The following is a 12,159-nucleotide window of genomic DNA, read 5'->3' as shown; positions in this document are numbered from 1 at the left end:
CTCTTCCCCCCCCAGTCGCCCGCTCTCTTCCCCCCCCCAGTCGCCCGCTCTCTTCCCCCCCCAGTCGCCCGCTCTCTTCCCCCCCCAGTCGCCCGCTCTCTTCCCCCCCCAGTCGCCCGCTCTCTTCCCCCCCCAGTCGCCCGCTCTCTTCCCCCCCCAGTCGCCCGCTCTCTTCCCCCCCCAGTCGCTCGCTCTCTTCCCCCCCCAGTCGCTCACTCTCTCTCTTCCGCCCCCCCACCCCCCCTCAGTCACTCTCTCTCTCTCTCTTCCAACAACAACATGCCCTCGAAAAAGCCTCGGCACCGCCGGGCACTCCAGCTCGTTAAAGATATATTAGGACAGGTGATCAAAAGCTTGGTCAAAAAGGTAGGCTTTAAGGAGCGTCTTAAAGGAGGAGAGAGAAGTGGAGAGGTTTAGGGAGGGAATTCCAGAGCTTAGAGCCCAGGCAGCTGAAGGCACGGCCGCCAATGGTGGAGCGATTAAAATCAGGGACGCGCAAGAGGCCAGAATTGGGGGGATTACAGAGATAGGGCGGGGCGAGGCCATGGAGGGATTTGAGACACAAGGATGAGAATTTAAAAATCAAGGTGTTGGTGGACCAGGAGCCAGTGCAGGTCAGTGAGCACAGGGGTGATGGGTGAACGGAACTCGGTGCGAGTTAGGATATGGGTCAGTGAGCACAGCGGTGATGGGTGAACGGGACTTGGTGCGAGTTAGGAAATGGGCAGCAGAGTTTTGGATGAGCTCAAGTTCATTGGTGGAAGGTAGGAGGCTGGTCAGGACAGCATTGGAATAAATCGAGTCTCGAGGTAACAAAGGCATGGATGAGGGTTTCGGCATTAGATAGGCTGAGGCAGGGGCGGAGACGGGCGATGTTACGGAGGTGGAAGTAGGCAGTCTTGGTGATGGAAAGGGTATAGGAACATAGGAACAGGAGTAGGCCATTCAGCCCCTCGAGCCTGTTCAGCCATTCAATGAGATCATGGCTGATCTGCGATCTAACTCCATATGCCCGCCTTTGGTCCATATCCCTTAATACCTTTGGTTAACAAAAAGCTATCAATCTCCGATTTAAAATTAACAATTGATCGAGCATCAATTGCTGTTTGCGGAAGAGAGTTCCAGACTTCTATCACCCTTTGTGTGTAGAAGTGTTTCCTAATTTCACTCCTGAAAGGTCTGGCTCTAATTTTTAGACTATGCCCCCTAGTCCTAGAATCCCCAACCAGCGGAAATAGTTTCTCTCTATCTACCTCTGTAATTTTATGCTTTCATCTACACTGCCTACAATGCCGCCTATCTTTGTGTCATCAGCAAATTTGGATATATGACTTTCTATGCCATCATTTAAGTCATTAATAAATATTGTGAATAGTTGAGGCCCCAACACAGATCCCTGCGGGACACCACTAGTCACATCCTGCCAATTTTTTGTACCTACCCATTTATCCCTACTCTCTGTCTCCTGCCGCTCAGCCAATTTCCTAACCAGGTCAATAATTCGCCCTCAATACCTTAGATAACAGTCTCTTATGTGGGACTTTATCAAATGCCTTCTGGAAGTCCATATAAATAACATCCATAGACATTCCCCTGTCCACTCAGAAGCTCAGCTCAGGGTCAAATAGTATTTCTCTAATTTCTCTCCACGGATGTTGCCTGGCCTGCTGAGTTTTTCCAGCATTTTCTGTTGTTATTTTGGATTTCCAGCATCTGCAGTATTTTGCTATCGTACTAATATATCTTTATGTGGCTTGATGCCAAATTTTGTTTGATTACGCTCCTGTGAAGCGCCTTGGGATGTTTTACCACTTTAAAGGCACTATATAGATGCATTATTGTTGTTTTTGAAGTATACTAGGTGTGTGCCAGTCATTAGTCCTCATATCATAGTTTCTTCTTAGTTGGTCACAGCCTATAAATCCCTGCATATTTGTTACAGACTCATGAATGTGCTTACAGATGCGGCCAAGGCCATGAGGAATGTCCTGTCTTACTACCAGAAGATTCAACCCTCCAACAGCTGTCTTTCAGACACAAACTATCTCCTGCTGGTTCCATTGGTGCAGGTCTCCATAGCAACAACCACTCAGAACACAACACTCAGTTTGCTTAGCACCCTATTGGTTGAAGAATATTTAACCTTCATGGAGCGGTGGCCATGGTTTACAAGGCCAGAAGCTAATCGGGTAAGTTGAAGGGAAGGGCTTTACAAAGTCAAATTACAGTGGATTATCTCTAGAGCTGAAAGCAAGTAAAACCAATTAGTGATGTATTCGATTAGGAATATCATGATGTCACCATGTGTTCAGCCATTTAATAACAAGAAACAGGATCAAGGTAATGAAGTTTTTGGATAAGAACACACTCTCATATTGCAGCATTTTTTGGCACTGCAGTACTGTAGTGATTAAAATGCTTACTTCACACCTCTTGCAATCATATTGCAACTTTGACCCTTCACCCAAATCCAACGTCCCAGCTCTTCGTAATTTCATAACTGAGATTTAGTGCCTGCCATGGAATTTCTACTCTACCATTTTTTCATAGGAACATAGGAACAGGAGTCAGCCATTCAGCCCCTCGAGCCTGTTCCTCCATTCAGTTAGATTATGGCTAATCATACAACAATAACAACTTGCATTTATATAGTGCCTTTAACATAGTAAAACGTCTCAAGGTGCTTCACGGGAGCTTATCAGACAAAAATTGAAACTGAGCTGAAGAAGGCGACATTAGGAGAGGTCAAAGCTTGGTCTGGATCACATCAAGTACTGTCAAGCCTCACTCACCTCAGCCAACATCACCCATTCAACCAGGATCATCCTGGTGAACAAAGATAACCCCTGTCTGCTAATTTTTAACTTTCCTTGAGCCCCATTTCCCCATCCCGTCCACTCTCACCTCCAAGTCCAAGGAGCTTCTTTGACACTAAGATTAAGACCATCTGTTTAGCTAACTCTGCTGCTTGCCCATTTTATTTTGCCCACCACAGCAAGCCTCCTCCCAGTCCCCCCTCCACTCTAACCCTGTATGTTTCTCTAGTTTCTGCCCCATTTTCCCTCATGCCCTTTAAAAGCTCACCTTGTCCATGAGGCCCACCTGCTGCTTCCTTAACTCCATCCCCACCAAACTGCTGATCATCCAACTTCCCTGCCTGGCCCCTATGCTGGCTGACATGATGACTGGTTCCCTCTCCTGAGGTACTGTCCCCCTCCCTTTCAAAACTGTCATCATCACTGTGATAATAATAATAACTTCCGGGAAGTTATGTCATCACTTCCTGTGAACTATGAACTTGGTACATACATCACTTCCTGTCATATGTCACTTCCTGTTGGACTGGTATAAATACTGAACTATTCAGTATTGTAAAAGGCTTCTACCAGAGGCATGGTGAAGACCTCTCTTGTATATAGTGTGTTTATAAGTTGCTTAAAGCTTACTTTAAAGTTACTTGATGTGTGAGACTCCTTTTTCTTACATCAATTTAAGCAACTTAGTATTTACACTCACAAATACTAGACCTTCGGACAAACTCGGAGTTAAGGATCCAGGGAACCACCCATCATGGAGAGAATCCTTAGACCTATTCGTCTGGACTTGGACCCGAACACACCAGCAGCTGGCAGGGTATGGAAGCATTGGTACCGTACTTTTGAGAATTTTCTGGATGAATGTAAAGCGGATGCTCCTACTAGACTGAGGATACTTATCAACTATGTGACCCCAAAAGTGTTTGAATATGTTGATGAATGGGATAATTACGATGAGGTGATTCGGGCACTTAAGAAACTGTATGCCAAGACTCCAAATGAGGTCTATGCTAGACATCTACTGGCCACAGCCCGACAAGGGCCAGGGGAATCGATTAACGAATTCCTTCAAGAACTTCGCAGGCTCAGCATAGATTGTAACTTTCAGGCAGCCTCAGCTGAGCTGTACCGCGAATAAATGATTCGTGATGCTTTCATCTGCGGGATTGCCTCTCCATTTATACGCCAGCGTCTACTAGAAAGTAAAACACTTGAGCTACAAAAAGCTTTTGACCTAGCTTGTTCTCTGGATTTGGCAAAGAGAAATGCAGACCTCTATCAGCTGCCCAGATCTCGATCTGCTGCTGTAACTGCAACCAGACAATTCAAGCGGTCTCAGGTGAACCCTATCATGGGGTATTCTAATTCTGATGAAGAAGAGGAAGATGACCCCACTTTAGCAGCCTCTTGGCAATCTAGGAAGGAATGCTTCTTTTGTGGAGATGCTTTTCACCCTAGGAAAACCTGCCCTGCTCGCAATGCAATCTGCAGTTATTGCAAAAAAAAAGGACACTTTGCTAAAGTTTGCCTATCAAGGGCCTCTACGAGGGCCAATCCAGCTAAGGCCTACCGAACTGCCCCAATTAGGGCCTATCAAGATGCTCCAGCTAGGACCTATCAAGCTTCCTCTCGAGCTCTCTCCCGAAGAAGCACACCGAGAGTTTTAGCCACTCTCTGTGCAACGACACCAATTACAGCTGCTTGCCCACAGAACCTGTCTCATGCAGCTACAAAAGTTTCAATTAAAGGGCATACCTTAGATGCCTTAATTGACTCAGGAAGTACTGATAGTTTCATTAAAGAACAGATTGTTGCGAAGTTGAAACTACATGTCTTCCCATCGGACCAGGCAATTGCGATGGCTCAGTCATCACTTAATACCAGAATCTCCGGCTTTTGTATTGTTGATATGACACTTAATGGTCGCATGTATCCCTCCACCCGACTTTTGGTACTCAAGGACTTATGTAGTGATCTCCTCTTAGGGCTGGGTTTCCAGAAACAGCATAAGAAACTCACTATTGAGTTCGGCGGATCCAAACCTGGTCTTACTATTTCTAATATACCGTCTAAATTACCGTTTTGTGCATTATCAGCAGCTTCACTGGATGAACCCTCATTATTTGCCAGTATTCCGCCTCGATGCAAACCAATAATAACGAAATCGCGGCGCTTTAATCAGGAAGACCAATCTTTTATTGAGGCTGAAATCTCTCGACTTCTAGCAGAGGATATCATCGAACCATGTTCATCGCCCTGGCGGGCTCAAGTCGTCATTGTCAAGAACCCTCTAAAACCTCACAAACAACGACTATGCATTGATTATTCGCAAACCATCAATCAATATACCAACTTGGACGCCTACCCATTGCCACGCATTGATGATATGGTTAATAAACTGGCCGAATACAAAGTGTTCTCAACTTACGACTTAAAAAGTGCCTATCATCAGGTACCCTTGAAGGTCTCAGATAAGCAGTACACGGCCTTTGAGGCTAATGGACGGCTGTACCAATTTCGTCGCCTCCCATTCGGGGTTACTAATGGAGTGGCTGTCTTCCAACGGGCAATGGATGGCCTGGTTAAACAGGAAAATCTAAGGGACACTTTTCCCTATCTTGATAACATTACTATTGCAGGTCACGATCAACAGGAACACGACGCCAACCTCCAAAAATTTCGGGATGCCCTCCATCGCCATAACTTAACCTTGAATGAATCCAAATCTGTTGAGTCGCAACCGACCATCAACATCCTTGGCTACCCGTAGGCAATGGTATCATTAAGCCAGACCCAGAAAGACTTCGCCCGCTCCAAGAGCTCCCGTCACCTAAGAATCCGGCTTCTTTACATCGGGCTCTCGGTCTGTTTGCATACTACGCTAAATGGATTCCTCATTTTTCGGACAAAATCCAACCCTTGCTGCATGCTAGATCATTTCCATTGGGAACAGCGGCTGTTGCAGCCTTCAACCTTCTCAAAAAACAGTTGGAGAAAGCGGCTCTTCACTCCATCGATGAGAATCTCCCTTTCATAGTCGAATGTGATGCCTCGGAGGTGGCGATCTCGGCTACTCTGAATCAGGAAGGTCGTCCTGTAGCATTTATGTCCAGGACCTTACAAGGTGCCGAGCTACATTATCCTCCGGTTGAGAAGGAAGCCACAGCCATCATAGAGGCAGTACGGAAGTGGAACCATTTTCTAGCTCGCCAGCACTTTACATTAATCACGGACCAACGATCAGTCGCCTTCATGCTCGATAATCGAAAACGAACCAAAATTAAGAATAATAAAATACAACTTTGGAGGATGGAACTGGCCTCTTTTGGTTATACCATTCACTATCGGCCTGGCAAGGAGAATGTGGCCCCGGACACCCTCACACGGGCATTCTGCTCCACTATGTCGTCCTCTACTCTCATGGATGTCCACAATGGATTGTGTCATCCTGGCGTTACGTGCATGCTACATTTCGTACGATCACGGAATCTCCCTTTTTCTACTGGAGATGTAAAGAAAATATGCTCAGAATGCCGGCTGTGTGCGGAATTAAAACCTCAGTTCTTCCGCCCCTCAGATGGTATACTCATACATGCAACCCAACCGATGCAACGACTTAGCATCGATTTTAAGGGCCCAGTGCCCTCTTCAACTCGGAACACATATTTGCTCACCATGATTGATGAATATTCACGTTTTCCGTTTGCCTTCCCCTGCTCCAATATGCTGGCGTCCACAGTAATCTGCTGTCTTGAGCAGGTATTCTCTCTCTGTGGCATGCCGGCTTATATTCACTCAGATCGGGGTCCATCCTTTATGTCAAGGGAACTCGAGGACTACCTCTCAGAACGGGGAATTGCTACAAGCAAAACAACACCATACCATCCCATCGGAAATGGGCAGGTAGAGAGGTATAACGGTATCATCTGGAATTCCGTACGTCTCGCTTTAAGATCTCGGGGCCTACCAGACCAGCAATGGGAAGCAGTGCTTCCGGATGTATTGCACTCTATACGGTCCCTGCTTTCTACAGCCACAAATACTACACCTCATGAGCGGTCCTTTGGATTCCAGCGTCGCTCATCTCATGGGACATCACTCCTGTCATGGCTAACTACCCTGGACCTGTATTACTCCGAAGATACGTTCGGACGTCTAAAAATGACCCTCTCGTAGACGAGGTCGAACTAACCGATGCCAACCCCACCTATGCAAACATACGATATTCCGACGGCCGAGAATCTACCGTATCATTACGGGATCTGGCTCCCTGCCCACCAGGACCTAGTGGGACATCGGGTGATGGCATTTCACCAGGAAACTCTTGGGACCTATCGGGTACCCCTCTCCAGGATCCTGATCAGACACCAACTAGCTTGGTGCCGGTAGAACCCCGTACTCAAAGTTGCGACCCTCCCAGTCAGTACCGCGCACGAAAGTACTGATCCGCCACAGACCAGCTCTGCACCTCCCTCTGAACAGAGGCAGACCGACTTTGAACCTATTGGGGCTCGTACACGAAGCCATGATCTCCCCGACCCTGCACAGGGTAATCCAGGCCACACAGACTCTGACCAATGGCCAACCGCATGTAAGCGGACCAGCGACCCTCTACGACGGGAACCCAAACGGGTGCGACTCTTCCTCGTTCAGCGGCTGCAGAACAAAAGGAAGACCACAGCCTTCTAATCCTGCAGGAGGGAAGAATGTGATAATAATAATAACTTCTGGGAAGTTATGTCATCACTTCCTGTGAACTGTGAACTATGAACTTGGTACATACATCACTTCCTGTCATATGTCACTTCCTGTTGGACTGGTATAAATACTGAACTATTCAGTATTGTAAGAGGCTTCTACCAGAGGCATGGTGAAGACCTCTCTTGTATATAGTGTGTTTATAAGTTGCTTAAAGCTTACTTTAAAGTTACTTGATGTGTGAGGCTCCTTTTTCTTACATCAATCACCCCCTCCTCAAACAAAAAACAATGGTCAACCCTCTGTCCTTGCAAACTACTGCTCCATCTCCAACCTTCCTTTCCTTTCCAAGGCCCCTTGAACATGTTATTCCCTTCCAAATCCGTGCCCATTTTCCCGGCAATTCCATTTTCGAATCCCTCCAATCGGGTTTGCACCACTGTTCCCCCAATCTGCACAGCTGCTGCGCACCAGGTATTGCAGGCCGTGCAGTCCCACTGGAGCGTGCTCCAGCGCGCAGACGTTTTTAATCGCGTCCCACAGGCTCGTTCTTTAGGCTCGCAGGAGCGGGCTTTGGCGCCTGTGCGCTGGACCCATTTCAGTGCCTGCAAGCTGGCGCCCACTCCAGGCCTGACACTGAGCCCTGAGGTACTGCCTGTAAACGCTGATTATCCACACCGCCATTCCTGCGGCCTTCTGCGCATGCACGCGGTAAGCTGAGCCATGCATGCGCATTACCCAACAGTTGCGGCTTTGCAGCATGGTCACATTTTCTTCAGCTCCGTGGGCAAACTGGATTTGCTGGTGGCTGGGGGGAGAGAGGATTGAAAGGGGGCAGAGAGAGAGAGAGACAGGGAGAGAAAAAGAGACGGGGCGAGAGAGAGAAAGAGACGGGGCAAGAGAGAGAGAGAGAGAGAGAGAGAGAAAGATGGGGCGAGTGAGAGAGAGAAAGATGGGGCGAGTGAGAGAGAGAGACTGGGGGGGAGAGAGAGGAAGAGATGGGGGGGAGAGAGAGAGAGACTGGGGGGAGAGAGAGAGAGAGACAGCGAGAAGGGCAAGGGTCCAGGCAGGCACGTGTAGTCTGTTCCCGGGGACTGAGCAGCGGCCACACGTTGGAACAACAAAGATGGAGGTGCAGCACATGTACAATGGCCGCTGGAAGGAGGCTAATGCAAGCAATTTTTAGGCCCGTGGTGAAATAAAATAAAACGGGAAAATTATGTTGAATGTACCGCGGTAAGTTCCAGTTAAATTTTGCCAGGCATTGCCCCCTTTTTGAAAGAGTTTATCAGGGTTATTTAAATCATGTTATGAAAGAGGGGGAAAAGTTTGTGCTCCCGTTTGTACCTCCGAGTCTGTGAGAGACGGAGGGAACGGGAGCAGAAAAAGTGGAAACAGCTTCTCCAAAACTGATTCCCAACTCATCGCCAAGTCTGGGGAGAGATAACCTCACCGCCTTCGTAGGAAGTTTAACCACTTTATTCACTTTCTCATTTGAGCTCCGTTTGGAATTAGTTTATTTTATTATTTTTTGTTGTAAGTTTAACGACAGCGTTGAAGAGGGAAAGAAAATCTCGGAGCAATTTCTTCTGTCAAAGCTGCAATGAGACATAGAATCATAGAAATTTACAGCACAGAAAGAGACCATTCGATCCATCTTGTCCGTGCTGGCTGACAAAGAGCTATCCAGCCTAATCCCACTTTCCAGCACTTGGTCCGTAGCCCTGTAGGTTACGGCACTTCAACTGCATATCCAAGTACTTTTTAAATGTGATGAGGGTCTCTGCCTCTACCACCCTTTCAGTCAGTGAGTTCCAGACCCCCACCACCCTCTGGGTGAAAAAATTCCTCCTCAAATCCCCTCTAAACTTACATAAGAAATAGGAGCAGGAGCAGGCCATTCGGCCCCTTGAGCCTGCTCCGACATTTAATGAGATCATGGCTGGTCCATTACAGAAGCCAGTCTTCAGACAATTCGATTCACTCCACGTGATATCAAGAAACGGCTCAGCGTACTGGATACAGCAAAGGCTATGGGCCCTGACAACATCCCGGCTATCGTGCTGAAGACTTGTGCTCCAGAACTAGCTGTGCCTCTAGCCAAACTGTTCCAGTACAGTTACAACACTGGCATCTATCCGACAATGTGGAAAACTGCCCAGGTATGTCCTGTCCACAAAAGCAGGACAAATGCAATCCGGCCAATTACCACGCCATTAGTCTACTTTCAATCATCAGCAAAGTGATGGAAGGTGTTATCGACAGTGCTATCAAGCAGCACCTGCTCACTGATGCCCCGTTTGGGTTCCGCCAAGACCACTCTGCTCCCGACCTCATTACAGCCTTGGTCCAAACATGGACAAAGGAGCTGAATTCCAGCGGTGAGATGAGAGTGACTGCCCTTGACATCAAGGCAGCATTTGACCAAGTGTGGCATGAAAGAGCCCTAGTAAAACTGAAGTCAATGGGAATCGGGGGGGGAAAACACGCCACTGGCTGGAGTCATACCTAGCACAAAGAAAGATGGTTGTGGTGATTGAAGGTCAATCATCACAGCCCCAGGACATTGCTGCAGGAGTTCCTCAGGGCAGTGTCCTAGGCCCAACCATCTTCAGCTGCTTCATCAATGACCTTCCCTCAAACATAAGGTCAGAAATGGGGATGTTCGCTGATGACTGCACAGTGTTCAGTGCCATTCACAACTCCTCAGATAATGAAGCAGTCCATGCCTGCATGCAATAAGACCTGGACGACATTCAGGCTTGGGCTGATAAGTGGCAGGTAACATTCGCGCCACGGAAGTGCCAGGCAATGACTATCTCCAACAAGCGAGAGTTTAACCACCGCCCCTTGACATTCAGTGGCATTACCATCGCCAAATCCCCTACCATCAACATCCTGGGGGTCACCATTGACTAGAAACTTACCTGGACCAGCCACATAAATACTGTGGCAACAAGAGCAGGTCAGAGGCTGGGTATTCTGCGGCGAATGTCTCACCTCCTGACTCCCCTAAGCCTTTCTACCATCTACAAGGCACAAGTAAGGAGTGTGATGGAATACTCTCCACTTGCCTGGATGAGTGCAGCTCCAACAACACTCAAGAAACTTGACACCATCCAGGAGAAAGCAGCCCGCTTGATTGGCACCCCATCTACCACCTTAAACATTCACTCCCTCCACCACCGGTGCACCGTGGCTGCAGTGTGTACCATCTACAAGATGCACTGCAGCAACTCGCCAAGGCTTCTTTGTCTGCACCTCCCAAACCCGCGACCTCTACTACCTAGATGGACAAGGGCAGCAGGCGCATGGGAACACCACCACCTCCAAGTTCCCCTCCAAGTCACATACCATCCTGACTTAGAAGTATATCACCAATCCTTCATCATCGCTGGGTCAAAATCCTGGAACTCCCTACCTAACAGCACTGTGGGAGTACCTTCACCACACAGACTGCAGCGGTTCAAGAAGGCAACTCACCACCACTTTCTCGAGGGCAATTAGGGATGGGCAATAAATGCTGGCCTTGCCAGCGACGCCCACATCCCATAAACGAATTTTTAAAAAATGATAATGTACAATTTTGATTTGGTATAAATGTTTGAAATAGGAAATTAAAAATTGGGAGTACAATGAAGTTTGTTCCTGCTGCTTGTGCAGCCATTGCTATCGTGACATAAGGGATGGGCTAACACGTTGAAAACTTTAAAATTAATACTAATTGATAGAATAGATATGCCTCTTTCAGCTCACCTTGGGTTTTTGGATTGTTTGTCGATGCATAACTATGTAACTAAATGACGTTTCTGAAGTGTTAATGCATTATTATGCAGTTTTTTTATATCCCAATCATTTCTGACAAGTAATTTTTTTTTTAAATTCTGTTTGTACATGACGAACCACAAGTTTTTAATTAATTCTACCATAAACAAACTTGCAGAATGGGCATGTAAATGACAAATGAATTTCAATATAGACAAGTGTGAGGTGGTGCATTTTGGTAGGAGGAATAAGGAGGCTACCTACTCCTTGGAAAATAAGAATCTAAATGGGATAGAGGTGCAAAGGGATCTAGGGGTATAGATTCACAAATCATTAAAAGTAGCAACGCAGCTTTAAAAGGCCATAAAAGTGCAAATAAAGCACCAGGGTTAATTTCTAGAGGAATAGAATTCAAAAGCAGAGAAGTTATGCTAAACCTGTGTCGAACCTTGCCTGATTGTCTCATGATTTGAGATGGTGGGGTGGCAATATGGCATTACTGTATATATGCTTTTAAGCGGTTGCTGTTGTAAATGTTGTCCACGGACGAAAAGATTGCACTCAAAGGAGTTCATGGCCCGCTCAGTACAAAAAAAAATTAGAGGGAACATTGGTTTCCACCCCTGCCACAGCACTGAAACAGCCCAAATCAAAGTCACAAATGACATCCTGTGTGACTGTGATCACGGTGCACTATCCCTCATCAACCTCTCTGCAGCCTTTGACACGGTCGACCAAACCATCTTCCTCCAACGCCTCTCCTCTCTTTTCCAGTTTGGTGGGTCTGCCCTTACATAGTTCCACTCTTACCTATCTGATCATAGCCAGAGCATCTCCACCAAAGCCATTTTATAGATCATTACCGATCTGTACTTCAACT

The 12,159-nt window shown here is 47.1% G+C and overlaps 1 protein-coding gene across 4 annotated transcripts in view; it reads left to right on the top strand.

Moving 5' to 3' along the window:
- The window catches only part of LOC147102225 (uncharacterized), a 163,060-nt gene that overhangs the window by 52,129 nt on the left and 98,772 nt on the right, over positions 1-12,159 (top strand). For all 4 annotated transcript variants that reach the window (XM_085964544.1, XM_085964547.1, XM_085964546.1 and 1 more), the window contains one exon: positions 1,963-2,189. In XM_085964544.1, the coding sequence (XP_085820670.1) occupies positions 1,963-2,189 (227 nt within the window). The remainder of the gene's footprint in view (positions 1-1,962; positions 2,190-12,159) is intronic.

This window comes from Somniosus microcephalus, chromosome 22, assembly GCF_052327205.1.
Source record: "Somniosus microcephalus isolate GS21.2 chromosome 22, FLI_Smic_1.0, whole genome shotgun sequence".
NCBI lineage: Eukaryota > Metazoa > Chordata > Chondrichthyes > Squaliformes > Somniosidae > Somniosus > Somniosus microcephalus.
This window is presented reverse-complemented; position numbering and strand designations above follow the sequence as displayed.